Genomic DNA, 16,277 nt, shown 5'->3' with positions numbered 1-16,277 from the left:
ATATATAACGCCGGATATATATATATATAACGCCGGATATAGATATATAACGCCGGATATAGATGTATAACGCCGGATATAGATATATAACGCCGGATATAGATATATAACGCCGGATATAGATACTGTATGTAACGCCAGATATAGATATATAACGCCGGATATAGATATATAACGCCGGATATAGATATATAACGCCGGATATAGATATATAACACCGGATATAGATATATAACACCGGATATAGATACTGTATATAACACCGGATATAGATACTGTATATGACGCCGGATATAGATATATAACGCCGGATATAGATATATAACACCGGATATAGATACTGTATATGACGCCGGATATAGATATATAACGCCGGATATAGATATATAACACCGGATATAGATACTGTATATGACGCCGGATATAGATACTGTATGTAACGCCGGATATAGATATATAACGCCGGATATAGATATATAACGCCGGATATATATATATATAACGCCGGATATAGATATATAACGCCGGATATAGATATATAACACCGGATATAGATATATAACGCCGGATATATATATATATAACGCCGGATATAGATATATAACGCCGGATATAGATATATAACGCCGGATATAGATATATAACGCCGGATATATATATATATAACGCCGGATATAGATATATAACGCCGGATATAGATATATAACGCCGGATATAGATATATAACGCCGGATATAGATATATAACGCCGGATATAGATATATAACACCGGATATAGATATATAACACCGGATATAGATACTGTATATAACACCGGATATAGATACTGTATATGACGCCGGATATAGATATATAACGCCGGATATAGATATATAACACCGGATATAGATACTGTATATGACGCCGGATATAGATATATAACGCCGGATATAGATATATAACACCGGATATAGATACTGTATATGACGCCGGATATAGATACTGTATGTAACGCCGGATATAGATATATAACGCCGGATATAGATATATAACGCCGGATATATATATATATAACGCCGGATATAGATATATAACGCCGGATATAGATATATAACACCGGATATAGATACTGTATATAACACCGGATAGAGATATATAACACCGGATATAGATACTGTATATAACACCGGATATAGATATATAACACCGGATATAGATATATAACGCCGGATATAGATATATAACACCGGATATAGATATACAACACCGATATAGATATATAACGCCGGATATAGATATATAACACCGGATATAGATACTGTATACAACACCGATATAGATATATAACGCCGGATATAGATATATAACACCGGATATAGATACTGTATACAACACCGATATAGATATATAACGCCGGATATAGATATATAACACCGGATATAGATATATAACACCAGATATAGATATATAACGCCGGATATAGATATATAACGCCGGATATAGATATATAACACCGGATATAGATATATAACACCAGATATAGATATATAACGCCGGATATAGATATATAACGCCGGATATAGATATATAACGCCGGATATAGATATATAACGCCGGATATAGATATATAACGCCGGATATAGATATATAACGCCGGATATAGATATATAACGCCGGATATAGATATATAACGCCGGATATAGATATATAATACTGGATATTGTTATATAACACCGATATAGATATATAACGCCGGATATAGATATATAACGCCGGATATAGATATTTAACACCGGATATAGATATATAACGCCGGATATAGATATATAACGCCGGATATAGATATATAACGCCGGATATAGATATATAACACCGGATATAGATGTATAACGCCGGATATAGATATATAACGCCGGATATAGATATATAACGCCGGATATAGATATTTAACACCGGATATAGATTTATAACGCCGGATATAGATATATAACGCCGGATATAGATATATAACGCCGGATATAGATATATAACGCCGGATATAGATATATAACGCCGGATATAGATATATAACACTGTGTGTGTAACCGCATCAGTCCCTTCTCTGACGCCGTTTGGACCTGTCCTGTCTTTTGATGTCGTCCGTTCAGGAAATAACCGTCATGTGTTGTGTGTCTGTTGGAGGCTGATATGTAAACCCTACACTACGTGTGAGTTCTGCACACGGCTTTCCTGGCCCTCTCACACCGTCAGTTTGGTGCAATGCGGATGTAAAATAATAATTTGGGGGGTTCTTTAAAGATGGCCGAAGTAGAGAATGATCCGAAGAACCGCGATTCCTGCAGCGTTCTCTCCTCCCCGAGGCGCTGACTCAATTTACTGCAGCACATATTATACAAACACGCTGCTGTCCTTTTTGGAATGATTTATACTAGTTGTGGCAGGGAAAGGGTTACATGTCATAGAGATGTTACATGGCTGAGCGCTTTCATCTTCCCGGGACTGTGCCTTTAATGTGCAATGTATAGAAACGCAAAGTGCGGAGCGGGCTGGCCGTGCAATAGTGGAATAATTATAATGGGAGACGTATAAAAGTCATTGCATATAAACCTGTGACACGTTAGTGACACGTTAGTGACACGTTGGCTGTGTGTTACATTGTAGCAGTGACACGATGCAGCAGCGGTTCCCGTGGATAGTCCGGCGTGGTCACGTGACTCCACGCAGCGGAGGCGTCTCAGAGTAACAGACGAGTTCCCGTGGTGGCTGCATGCACGGTCACAGACATGAACGGCAGCATCAGAGAGCGGGAACACATCAGGGACCTGTTCCACGAGGATGCACAGGTATATATATATATATATATACAGGGCTGTCACGGGTTATTTACACCTTTTTACCGCGATCATTCATTGAGCAAAACAAGGTAGAGAAATAAATGATCATTTATTTGGCATAAATTCGCTTACACACAACGATACACAAAATACAGACAAAAGGACACACTTACTGTGGGGCAGGCGTTGGAAACGAGACTCTCCTAGGTGCAGGGAACGTGATCGGGACTCAGCCCGGAATTTCCTGGCGGGCGGGGCTTGGTCTCTGGCGGGCGGGGCTTAGACTGGTGGGCGGGGCTTAGTCTCTGGCGGGCGGGGCTTAGACTGGTGGGCGGGGCTTAGACTGGCGGGCGGGACTTAGACTGGCAGGCGGGGCTTAGACTGGCGGGCGGGGCTTAGACTGGCGTGCGGGACTTAGACTGGCGTGCGGGACTTAGACTGGCGGGCGGGGCTTAGACTGGCGGGCGGGACTTAGACTGGCGGGCGGGGCTTAGACTGGCGGGCGGGACTTAGACTGGCAGGCGGGACTTAGACTGGCGGGCGGGGCTTAGACTGGCGGGCGGGGCTTAGACTGGCGGGCGGGGCTTAGACTGGCGGGCGGGGCTTAGACTGGCGGGCGGGGCTTAGACTGGCGGGCGGCTTTTCAGGCTCAAAATGGAAGCCGGTTGCTCTGCTATTCACACAGAAGCATCTTTGAAAAGCGCGCACTCTTACTACCGGAGAGAGAGAATCTGATTGGTTCATCGATTCTTATAGTATTTTCAGTTTCATTCACAAAACTAAACAGCCAATCACCGTGTGGGAACTTTCCCAAGCAGCCAATCAGAGCCAAGCCGGCTAGAAAAGCCGGGTCAGCGGAAAATCCGAAATAGCCAAGAGACATGCACAAGCCTGCCACCTCTCTCCCTGCCACCTCCCCCCTGCCACCTCTCTCCCTGCCACCTCTCCCCCTGCCACCTCTCTCCCTGCCACCTCTCCCCCTGCCACCTCTCTCCCTGCCACCTCCCCCCCTGCCACCTCTCTCCCTGCCACCTCTCCCCCTGCCACCTCTCCCCCTGCCACCTCTCTCCCTGCCACCTCTCCCCCTGCCACCTCTCTCCCTGCCACCTCTCCCCCTGCCACCTCTCTCCCTGCCCCCTCTCCCCCTGCCCCCTCTCTCCCTGCCACCTCTCTCCCTGCCACCTCTCCCCCTGCCACCTCTCTCCCTGCCACCTCTCCCCCTGCCACCTCTCTCCCTGCCACCTCTCCCCCTGCCACCTCTCTCCCTGCCACCTCTCCCCCTGCCACCTCTCTCCCTGCCACCCCTCTCCCTGCCACCTCTCCCCCTGCCACCCCTCCCCTGCCACCCCTCTCCCTGCCACCTCTCTCCCTGCCCCCTCTCTCCCTGCCCCCTCTCTCCCTGCCACCTCTCTCCCTGCCACCTCTCTCCCTGCCCCCTCTCTCCCTGCCCCCTCTCTCCCTGCCACCTCTCTCCCTGCCACCTCTCTCCCTGCCACCTCCCCCCTGCCACCTCTCTCCCTGCCACCTCTCCCCCTGCCACCTCTCTCCCTGCCACCTCTCCCCCTGCCACCTCTCTCCCTGCCACCTCCCCCCCTGCCACCTCCCTCCCTGCCACCTCTCCCCCTGCCACCTCTCTCCCTGCCACCTCTCCCCCTGCCACCTCTCTCCCTGCCACCTCTCCCCCTGCCACCTCTCTCCCTGCCACCTCTCCCCCTGCCCCCTCTCTCCCTGCCACCTCTCTCCCTGCCACCTCTCTCCCTGCCACCTCTCCCCCTGCCACCTCTCTCCCTGCCACCTCTCCCCCTGCCACCTCTCTCCCTGCCACCTCTCCCCCTGCCACCTCTCTCCCTGCCACCTCTCTCCCTGCCACCTCTCCCCCTGCCACCTCTCCCCCTGCCACCCCTCTCCCTGCCACCTCTCCCCCTGCCACCCCTCTCCCTGCCACCCCTCTCCCTGCCACCTCTCTCCCTGCCACCTCTCTCCCTGCCACCTCTCTCCCTGCCCCCTCTCTCCCTGCCCCCTCTCTCCCTGCCACCTCTCTCCCTGCCACCTCTCTCCCTGCCCCCTCTCTCCCTGCCCCCTCTCTCCCTGCCCCCTCTCTCCCTGCCCCCTCTCTCCCTGCCACCCCTCTCCCTGCCCCCTCTCTCCCTGCCGCCCCTCTCCCTGCCGCCCCTCCCCCTGCCGCCCCTCTCCCTGCCGCCCCTCTCCCTGCCGCCCCTCTCCCTGCCCCCTCTCTCCCTGCCCCCTCTCTCCCTGCCCCCTCTCTCCCTGCCCCCTCTCTCCCTGCCCCCTCTCTCCCTGCCCCCTCTCTCCCTGCCCCCCTCTCCCTGCCCCCCCTCTCCCTGCCGCCCCTCTCCCTGCCGCCCCTCTCCCTGCCGCCCCTCTCCCTGCCGCCCCTCTCCCTGCCGTCTCTCCCCCTGCCGCCTCTCCCCCTGCCGCCTCTCCCCCTGCCGCCCCTCTCCCTGCAGCCCCTCTCCCTGCAGCCCCTCTCCCTGCCGCCTCTCTCCCTGCCGCCTCTCCCCCTGCCGCCGCTCCCCCTGCCGCCTCTCCCCCTGCCGCCGCTCCCCCTGCCGCCTCTCCCCCTGCCGCCTCTCTCCCTGCCTCCCCTCTCCCTGCCGCCTCTCTCCCTGCCGCCTCTCTCTCTGCCGCCCCTCTCCCTGCCATCTCTCCCCCTACCGCCTCTCCCCCTGCCGCCTCTCTCCCTGCCGCCCCTCTCCCTGCAGCCCCTCCCCCTGCCGCCGCTCCCCCTGCCGCCTCTCTCTCTGCCGCCCCTCTCCCTGCCCCCTCACTCCCTGCCACCTCTCCCCCTGCCACCCCTCTCCCTGCCACCCCTCTCCCTGCCACCTCCCTCCCTGCCACCCCTCTCCCTGCCACCTCTCTCCCTGCCACCTCTCTCCCTGCCCCCTCTCTCCCTGCCCCCTCTCTCCCTGCCCCCTCACTCCCTGCCACCTCTCTCCCTGCCACCTCTCTCCCTGCCACCTCTCTCCCTGCCACCTCTCTCCCTGCCCCCTCTCTCCCTGCCCCCTCTCTCCCTGCCACCTCTCTCCCTGCCCCCTCTCTCCCTGCCCCCTCTCTCCCTGCCACCTCTCTCCCTGCCACCCCTCTCCCTGCCCCCCCTCTCCCTGCCGCCCCTCTCCCTGCCGCCCCTCTCCCTGTTGCCCCTCTCCCTGCCGCCCCTCTCCCTGCCCCCTCTCTCCCTGCCCCCTCTCTCCCTGCCCCCTCTCTCCCTGCCGCCCCTCTCCCTGCCGCCCCTCTCCCGGCCGCCCCTCTCCCGGCCGCCCCTCTCCCTGCCGCCTCTCCCCCTGCCGCCACTCTCCCTGCCGCCTCTCCCCCTGCCGCCTCTCCCCCTGCCGCCCCTCTCCCTGCAGCCCCTCTCCCTGCAGCCCCTCTCCCTGCCGCCTCTCCCCCTGCCGCCGCTCCCCCTGCCGCCTCTCCCCCTGCCGCCTCTCTCCCTGCCGCCTCTCTCTCTGCCGCCCCTCTCCCTGCCGCCTCTCCCCCTGCCGCCTCTCCCCCTGCCGCCTCTCCCCCTGCCGCCTCTCTCCCTGCCGCCCCTCTCCCTGCAGCCTCTCCCCCTGCCGCCGCTCCCCCTGCCGCCTCTCTCTCTGCCGCCCCTCTCCCTGCCGCCCCTCTCCCTGCGGCCTCTCTCTGCCCCGCCTCTCTCTCTGCCCCGCCTCTCTCCCTGCCCCCACCTCTCTCCCTGCCACCTCTCTCCCTGCCCCCTCTCTCCCTGCCCCCTCTCTCCCTGCCGCCTCTCTCTGCCCCGCCTCTCTCTCTGCCCCGCCTCTCTCCCTGCCCCCACCTCTCTCCCTGCCACCTCTCTCCCTGCCACCTCTCCCCCTGCCGCCTCTCCCCCTGCCGCCTCTCCCCCTGCCGCCTCTCTCCCTGCCGCCCCTCTCCCTGCAGCCTCTCCCCCTGCCGCCGCTCCTCCTGCCGCCTCTCTCTCTGCCGCCCCTCTCCCTGCCGCCCCTCTCCCTGCGGCCTCTCTCTGCCCCGCCTCTCTCTCTGCCCCGCCTCTCTCCCTGCCCCCACCTCTCTCCCTGCCACCTCTCTCCCTGCCCCCTCTCTCCCTGCCCCCTCTCTCCCTGCCGCCTCTCTCTGCCCCGCCTCTCTCTCTGCCCCGCCTCTCTCCCTGCCCCCACCTCTCTCCCTGCCACCTCTCTCCCTGCCCCATCTCAATGCCACCCGCTGGGCAGGCGCCCCTATGTCTGGCAGGACAAGGGGCATCCCGGAGGACGGCCATAGATCTCCGGACCTGGTACTCCGCCTTTCCCCGCTGACCAAATGCTGTTCCCACCTCTGGGCTTCCTCTGGCTGCTTTGGACTCCGATGTCCAGCAGACTTACCGGCGCCTATGGGTTAGCTCGGGCAGCCTGTTTGGACTTCGGTTCTGAATGTGAAAAGCCCATTACATTATATTAAAGTATATTTAATACACTCTGAGTCTCTGGGGACAGAAAATGTTGTCCCTTTATTTCTGCCGCATTCCCCACACACTTTCCCTGTGACTCAGTTTGGACTCTGAGTCCCCCCCACCCCAACATTATATACGGTTGGGCACCCACGTACCCTATACTGGTTGTGGGTCATCTTGGCACAAGCTGGGGTACCCCCCATAATCCAGGGATTCCCTCCGCTACAGGAATACATATTTATTCCTGTGCCTCATTCTCTTTTCTGGGCTGTGCTGAAGCGACGAGGAGGCGACAGCACTCAGAGGTTTGTGCTATGTTTAATACATAAGTTTTGACTTTAACCCTCTAAGTGCTGTCGCCTCCTTGCCACTTCTGGTAATGTATACCTCGATTTGATTTTACGGGACGTGCACCAGGTAACCATTTACATCTATATAGGAGTGCAGGGATTTTATATATATATATATATATATACACACAAGATACAATCAGCGCAAATCTCAACAAATTGTTAATGCAGTAATAATCAAAACCACACCTGGCCAAATCAGTGAAACCGAGAGGTATTCACCCATAAAATCAACTAACCCTACAAAATGCTGCCACTTAGGTCCACGGCTCCACACTTGCCGCTTGTAATTTGTATAGGAAAGAACGACCTAGGCGCAAATACGCAGGGAGAGAAGAAGAGAGAAAAACATCATAGGGCCGTATCTCTGAGCAATGCAGGTGTTAGGTGGTAAGGTACTGTATGTACTTACACTTAGTACAGCAAACAGCGGCCTGTAATCCACTCTGGGATTCAGGAACTCTGCTTCCAGCGTTGGTCTCTCTCTCTCTGTGGTCTTTGTCTCCTCAGGATCGTTAGTTTCACGATGTTCGAACAGCAATCACGATGTATCTGTTACCGGATAATACCTGGCAGGTGGATGGGTCTCTCAGAAGGAATAGGTAGGGAATAAAAAGGAAGAACAGGGAGAGTGTAAAAACCTTTTTAATAAAAAACACAAAATAGGTATTAAACTCACATGCTGTGAATTGAATACAAGCAGTTGAGAGTAAAGCGAGTCTCTCACACTCGGTATTTGGAGAACGCGGTTACCAGCACTGATCGCTCGGGCGGTTACGTCCGCATCACGTGGCCCGGCTCTCGCGAGATTTTGTCTCTAAAGTTCGGTGATACACTGCCTTAGCTCAGTTGTGAGGAATCAATCTCTCAGCGTGTCTCCAACTGCTCCTGAAAGCGCTTGCCCTACGCGTTTCTCCACTTCGGCTTCATCAGGGGCTGCTGTATATATATATATATATAGAGCACATGTATATATAAAGATATGTAGGGCACAGGTGTGTATACAGTATATAGATATATAGGTAACAGGTGTATACACAGACAGGTGTATGTGGCACACATAAAAAACTTGCATATACAACACACACTATGTCTGTGTCCCAGGCCATGTGAGTCTGTCCCCCTCTGTGTCCAGGCCATGTGAGTCTGTCCCCCTCTGTGTCCCAGGCCATGTGAGTCTGTCCCCCTCTGTGTCCCAGGCCATGTGAGGCTGTCCCCCTCTGTGTCCCAGGCCATGTGAGGCTGTCCCCCTCTGTGTCTCAGGCCATGTGAGGCTGTCCCCCTCTGTGTCCCAGGTCATGTGAGTCTGTCCCCCCCTCTGTGTCCCAGGCTATGTGAGGCTGTCCCCTCTGTGTCCCTGGCCATGTGAGTCTGTCCCCGTCTCTGTGTCCCAGCCCATGTGAGTCTGTCCCCCTCTCTGTGTCCCAAGACATGTGAGGCTGTCCCCCTCTGTGTCCCAGGCCATGTGAGGCTGTCCCCCTCTGTGTCCCAGCCCATGTGAGTCTGTCCCTCTCTCCGTGTCTCAGGCCATGTCCCTCTCTGTGTCCCAGGCCATGTGAGTCTGTCCCCCTCTCTGTGTCCCAGGACATGGGAGGCTGTCCCCCTCTGTGTCCCAGGCCATATGAGTCTGTCCCCCTCTCTGTGTCCCAGCCCATGTGAGGCTGTCCCCCTCTGTTTCCCAGGACATGTGAGGCTGTCGCCCTCTCTGTGTCTCAGCCCATGTGAGGCTGTCCCCCTCTCTGTGTCCCAGCCCATGTGAGGCTGCCCCCCCTCTGTGTCCCAGGACATGTGAGTCTGTCCCCCTCTCTGTGTCTCAGCCCATGTGAGGCTGTCCCCCTCTGTGTCCCAGGCCATATGCGTCTGTCCCCATCTCTGTGTCTCAGCCCATGTGAGGCTGTCCCCCTCTGTGTCCCAGCCCATGTGAGGCTGTCCCCCCCCTCTGTGTCCCAGGCCATGTGAGCCTGTCCCCCTCTGTGTCCCAGGCCATGTGAGGCTGTCCCCCTCTGTTCCTCCTCACAGGTATCAGAGTCACGTCCGCGCCCCTGGTGGAAGATACAGCTCTTTGTGTGGGAGCCTGTCCTGTTTGGCACCTGGGACGGAGTCTTCACCTCCTGTATGATCAACATCTTTGGAGTGGTTTTATTCCTGAGGACTGGCTGGCTTGTGGTGAGTGGGTCTGTGCCCCGGGGGGCCGACATCTTATGTGTGACCCGCAGTAAATGCGCCTTATTCTGGGGAAATGGCGAAATAATGGAAGGAAAATATGTTAACCTGTAATCGCCGCGTCTTTAACCCCTTCACTGCTGGGACACACGGCCCGTTCTTACGCCTGTTAAATGCCGTTCCTTTGCCTGCACCAAAGTATCATCTCTTTACAAATGGAGGTGACTTGTTTATTCTGATCCCCTGCAGTTCCCCGCCCGGAGAAATACTGACAAACACATTTTCATGTGGGGACATAAAAATGGCCGCTGCCGGGATCTCTGTTTTGTTTCAGAACACAGCCTGGGTGACCTTAGAAAGTTCTGGGCTTGCACGTAGCTCCGGCGGCTTATTCTGTGAGGTGTCTGGGCGGAGCGCCTGACGTGGCTGAGCTCACGTGGCACCTTTACGTGTCCCTGTGTTCTGCTCCGTAGGGGAACACGGGTGTCCTGCTGGGCATGTTCTTGGTGTCCTTTGTAATCCTGGTGGCCCTCGTTACCGTGGTGTCGGGGATCGGGGTGTGCGAGCGCTGCAGCATCGGCAGCGGCGGGATATACTCCATGATTTCCACCGTCCTGGGCAGCAAAGTCGGTGGCACCGTGGGGCTGCTGTACGTCTTCGGGCAGGTAAGTGACGCTCGGCGGCCATGCTGCCCTTTAACCCCTTCAGTGCTGAATGTGCCTGCAAATAGTGACAAAACAAGGCGTTGCCGTGCCCCTCCGGCACGGCCGGGGTTCCAGGGAGTGGGGGACACGCGGTTACTTGAACGTTTCACCCGAATCGCACGTTCCTCGGCCGCGTCCCCCGACGGGTTTCAAAATAGGATTTTTTTTTACAGCAATATTTGCTTCTCGTTTGTCGGTGGGCGTGTACTCGGCGTGTACTCGGGGTGTACTCGGGGTGTACTCGGCGTGTACTCGGGGTGTACTCGGTGTGTACTCGGGGTGTACTCGGCGTGTACTCGGGGTGTACTCGGGGTGTACTCGGCATGTACTCGGGGTGTACTCGGCGTGTACTCGGGGTGTACTCGGCATGTACTCGGGGTGTACTCTGCGTGTACTCGGGGGTGTACTCGGCATGTACTCGGGGTGTACTCGGCATGTACTCGGTGTGTACTCGGCGTGTACTCGGGGTGTACTCGGGGTGTACTCGGCGTGTACTCGGGGTGTACTCGGCATGTACTCGGGGTGTACTCGGCGTGTACTCGGGGTGTACTCGGCATGTACTCGGGGTGTACTCTGCGTGTACTCGGGGTGTACTCGGCGTGTACTCGGGGTGTACTCGGCATGTACTCGGGGTGTACTCGGGGTGTACTCTGCGTGTACTCGGCGTGTACTTGGGGTGTACTCGGGGTGTACTCGGCGTGTACTCGGCGTGTACTCGGCGTGTACTCGGGGTGTACTCGGGGTGTACTTGGCGTGTACTCGGGGTGTACTCGGGGTGTACTCGGGGTGTACTCGGTGTGTACTCGGGGTGTACTCGGCGTGTACTCGGGGTGTACTCGGGGTGTACTCGGGGTGTACTCGGGGTGTACTCGGCGTGTACTCGGCGTGTACTCGGCGTGTACTCGGGCGTGTACTCGGGGTGTACTCGGGGTGTACTCGGGGTGTACTCGGGGTGTACTCGGGGTGTACTCGGCGTGTACTCGGCGTGTACTCGGGGTGTACTCGGGGTGTACTCGGGGTGTACTCGGTGTGTACTCGGGGTGTACTCAGCGTGTACTCGGCGTGTACTCGGGGTGTACTCGGGGTGTACTCGGCGTGTACTCGGCGTGTACTCGGCGTGTACTCGGGGTGTACTCGGGGTGTACTCGGCGTGTACTCGGGGTGTACTCGGGGTGTACTCGGGGTGTACTCGGCATGTACTCGGCGTGTACTCGGGGTGTACTCGGGGTGTACTCGGCATGTACTCGGGGTGTACTCGGCATGTACTCGGGGTGTACTTGGCGTGTACTCGGGGTGTACTCGGCATGTACTCGGCGTGTACTCGGGGTGTACTCGGGGTGTACTCGGGGTGTACTCGGGGTGTACTCGGTGTGTACTTGGCGTGTACTCTGCGTGTACTCGGCATGTACTCGGCGGGTGCTCGGCGGGTGCTCGGCGGGTACTCGGCGTGTACTCGCAGCTTTACACCAGATACTGTCCGTCCCCGAGGGAGGAAAGATACAAAAGGTGGAATCGTGGTTTTACTGGGAAATCCCAAAGTGAAACCTGTAAATACGCCGAGAAGTTCTTTATTACTAAATGTATCTCTAAAAACCAGTATATCCCCTAAAATTAGCACTGTGCGTATATCTGCGTATATCTGCGTATCTGTATATCTGCGTATATCTGCGTATATCTGCGTGTATCTGCGTATCTGTGTATATCTGCGTATATCTGCGTATATCTGCGTATATCTACGTGTATCTGCGTATATATGCGTGTATCTGCGTATATATGCGTGTATCTGCGTGTATCTACGCGTATCTGCGCGTATCTGCGTATATCTGCGTGTATCTGCGTATATATGCGTGTATCTGCGTATATCTGCGTATATCTGCGTGTATCTGCGTAAATCTGCGTGTATCTACGTGTATCTGCGTGTATCTGCGTCTATCTGCGTGTATCTGCGCGTATCTACGTATATCAGCGTATCTGCGTATATTTGCGCGTATCTGCGCGTATCTGCGCGTATCTGCGTATATCTGCGTGTATCTGCGTGTATCTGAGTGTATCTGCGTATATCTGCGCGTATCTGCGCGTATTTGCGTGTATCTGCGTGTATCTGCGTGTATCTGCGTATATCTGCGTGTATCTGCGTGTATCTACGTGTATCTGCGTGTATCTGCGTGTATCTGCGTATATCTGCGTATCTGCGTGTATCTGCGCGTATCTGCGTATATCAGCGTATCTGCGTATATTTGCGCGTATCTGCGCGTATCTGCGTATATCTGCGTATATCTGCGTATATTTGCGTATATTTGCGTATATTTGCGTGTATCTGCGTGTATCTGCGTGTATCTGCGTGTATCTGCGTATGTATCTGCGTATATCTGCGTGTATCTGCGTGTATCTGCGCGTATCTGCGCGTATCTGCGTATGTATCTGCGTATATCTGCGTGTATCTGCGTGTATCTGCGTGTATCTGCGTATGTATCTGCGTATATCTGCGTGTATCTGCGTGTATCTGCGTATGTATCTGCGCGTATCTGCGTATATCTGCGAATATCTGCGTATATCTGCGTGTATCTGCGTATATCTGCGAATATCTGCGTATATTTGCGTATATCTGCGTATATTTGCGTGTATCTGCGTATATCTGCGTCTCTGCGTATATCTGCGTATATCTGCGCATATCTGCGTCTCTGCGTATATCTGCGCGTATCTGCGTATATCTGCGCGTATCTGCGCATATCTGCGTGTATCTGCGTATATTTGCGTATATCTGCACGTATCTGCGCGTATCTGCGTATATCTGCGTGTATCTGCGCGTATCTGCGTATATTTGCATATATCTGCGCGTATCTGCATGTATCTGCGTATATTTGCGTATATCTGCGCGTATCTGCGCGTATCTGCGTATATCTGCGCGTATCTGCGTATATTTGCGTGTATCTGCGCGTATCTGCGTATATCTGCGTGTATCTGCGCGTATCTGCGTATCTGCGTGTATCTGCGTATATTTGCGTGTATCTGCGTATATTTGCGTGTATCTGAGTGTATCTGCGTATATCTGCGTGTATCTGCGTGTATCTGCGTATATCTGCGTGTATCTGCGTATATCTGCGTGTATCTGCGTGTATCTGCATGTATCTGCGTATATCTGCGTGTATCTGCGTGTATCTGCGCGTATCTGCGTGTATCTGCATGTATCTGCGTATATCTGCGTGTATCTGCGTGTATCTGCGCGTATCTGCGTGTATCTGCGTGTATCTGCGCGTATCTGCGCGTATCTGCGCGTATCTGCGCGTATCTGCGTATATCTGCGTCTCTGCGTGTATCTGCGTGTATCTGCGTGTATCTGCGCGTATCTGCGCGTATCTGCGCGTATCTGCGTGTATCTGCGTCTCTGCGTGTATCTGCGTGTATCTGCGTGTATCTGCGCGTATCTGCGTATATCTGCGTCTCTGCGTGTATCTGCGTGTATCTGCGTATATTTGCGTGTATCTGCGCGTATCTGCGTATATCTGCGTGTATCTGCGTGTATCTGCGTGTATCTGCGTATATTTGCGTGTATCTGCGCGTATCTGCGCGTATCTGCGTATATCTGCGTCTCTGCGTGTATCTGCGTGTATCTTCGTATATTTGCGTGTATCTGCGCGTATCTGCGCGTATCTGCGTATATCTGCGTCTCTGCGTGTATCTGCGTGTATCTGCGTGTATCTGCGTGTATCTGCATATATCTGCGTCTCTGCGTGTATCTGCGCGTATCTGCATATATCTGCGTATCTGCGTGTATCTGCGTGTATCTGCGCGTATCTGCGTATATCTGCGTGTATCTGCGCGTATCTGCGTATATTTGCATATATCTGCGCGTATCTGCATGTATCTGCGTATATTTGCGTATATCTGCGCGTATCTGCGCGTATCTGCGCGTATCTGCGTATATCTGCGCGTATCTGCGTATATTTGCGTGTATCTGCGCGTATCTGCGTATATCTGCGTGTATCTGCGCGTATCTGCGTATCTGCGTGTATCTGCGTATATTTGCGTGTATCTGCGTATATTTGCGTGTATCTGAGTGTATCTGCGTATATCTGCGTGTATCTGCGTGTATCTGCGTATATCTGCGTGTATCTGCGTATATCTGCGTGTATCTGCGTGTATCTGCGTATATCTGCGTCTCTGCGTATATCTGCGCGTATCTGCGTATCTGCGTGTATCTGCGTATATTTGCGTGTATCTGCGTATATTTGCGTGTATCTGAGTGTATCTGCGTATATCTGCGTGTATCTGCGTGTATCTGCGTATATCTGCGTGTATCTGCGTATATCTGCGTGTATCTGCATGTATCTGCGTATATCTGCGTGTATCTGCGTGTATCTGCGCGTATCTGCGTGTATCTGCATGTATCTGCGTATATCTGCGTGTATCTGCGTGTATCTGCGCGTATCTGCGTGTATCTGCGTGTATCTGCGCGTATCTGCGCGTATCTGCGCGTATCTGCGCGTATCTGCGTATATCTGCGTCTCTGCGTGTATCTGCGTGTATCTGCGTGTATCTGCGCGTATCTGCGCGTATCTGCGCGTATCTGCGTGTATCTGCGTCTCTGCGTGTATCTGCGTGTATCTGCGCGTATCTGCGTGTATCTGCGTGTATCTGCGCGTATCTGCGCGTATCTGCGCGTATCTGCGTATATCTGCGTCTCTGCGTGTATCTGCGTGTATCTGCGTGTATCTGCGCGTATCTGCGCGTATCTGCGCGTATCTGCGTGTATCTGCGTCTCTGCGTGTATCTGCGTGTATCTGCGTGTATCTGCGCGTATCTGCGTATATCTGCGTCTCTGCGTGTATCTGCGTGTATCTGCGTGTATCTGCGCGTATCTGCGCGTATCTGCGTGTATCTGCGTCTCTGCGTGTATCTGCGTGTATCTGCGTGTATCTGCGCGTATCTGCGTATATCTGCGTCTCTGCGTGTATCTGCGTGTATCTGCGTATATTTGCGTGTATCTGCGCGTATCTGCGTATATCTGCGTGTATCTGCGTGTATCTGCGTGTATCTGCGTATATTTGCGTGTATCTGCGCGTATCTGCGCGTATCTGCGTATATCTGCGTCTCTGCGTGTATCTGCGTGTATCTTCGTATATTTGCGTGTATCTGCGCGTATCTGCGCGTATCTGCGTATATCTGCGTCTCTGCGTGTATCTGCGCGTATCTGCATATATCTGCGTCTCTGCGTGTATCTGCGCGTATCTGCATATATCTGCGTATCTGCGTGTATCTGCGCGTATCTGCGTATATCTGCGTCTCTGCGTGTATCTGCGTGTATCTGCGTATATTTGCGTGTATCTGCGCGTATCTGCGCGTATATCTGCGTATATCTGCGTCTCTGCGTGTATCTGCGTGTGTCTTCGTATATTTGCGTGTATCTGCGCGTATCTGCGCGTATCTGCGTATATCTGCGTCTCTGCGTGTATCTGCGTGTATCTGCGTGTATCTGCGTGTATCTGCATATATCTGCGTCTCTGCGTGTATCTGCGCGTATCTGCGTATATCTGCGTATCTGCGTGTATCTGCGTGTATCTGCGTATATCTGCGTCTCTGCGTGTATCTGCGTGTATCTGCGTGTATCTGCGTGTATCTGCGTGTATCTGAGTGTATCTGCGTATATTTGCGTGTATCTGCGCGTATCTGCGCGTATCTGCGTATATCTGCGTCTCTGCGTGTATCTGCGAATATCTGCGAATATCTGCGTATATCTGCGTATCTGCGTGTATCTGCGTATATCTGCGTATATCTGCGTATCTGCGCGTATCTGCGTGTATCTGCGTATATCTGCGTATCTGCGCGTATCTGCGTA

At 54.0% G+C, this 16,277-nt stretch overlaps 1 protein-coding gene across 2 annotated transcripts in view; it reads left to right on the top strand.

The window, feature by feature from the left end:
• Window positions 1–16,277, top strand: part of SLC12A8 (solute carrier family 12 member 8) — a 114,525-nt gene that overhangs the window by 8,161 nt on the left and 90,087 nt on the right. For both annotated transcript variants that reach the window (XM_075609903.1, XM_075609902.1), the window contains exons 2-4: window positions 2,641–2,822; window positions 9,594–9,740; window positions 10,211–10,402. In XM_075609903.1, the coding sequence (XP_075466018.1) occupies window positions 2,763–2,822; window positions 9,594–9,740; window positions 10,211–10,402 (399 nt within the window). In that variant the 5' untranslated portion in view covers window positions 2,641–2,762. The remainder of the gene's footprint in view (window positions 1–2,640; window positions 2,823–9,593; window positions 9,741–10,210; window positions 10,403–16,277) is intronic.

This window comes from Ascaphus truei, chromosome 7 (genome assembly GCF_040206685.1).
Source record: "Ascaphus truei isolate aAscTru1 chromosome 7, aAscTru1.hap1, whole genome shotgun sequence".
In the NCBI taxonomy this organism is placed as follows: domain Eukaryota; kingdom Metazoa; phylum Chordata; class Amphibia; order Anura; family Ascaphidae; genus Ascaphus; species Ascaphus truei.
Note: the sequence above shows the minus strand (reverse complement) of the source record. Positions and strands in the feature narration are given on the sequence as shown.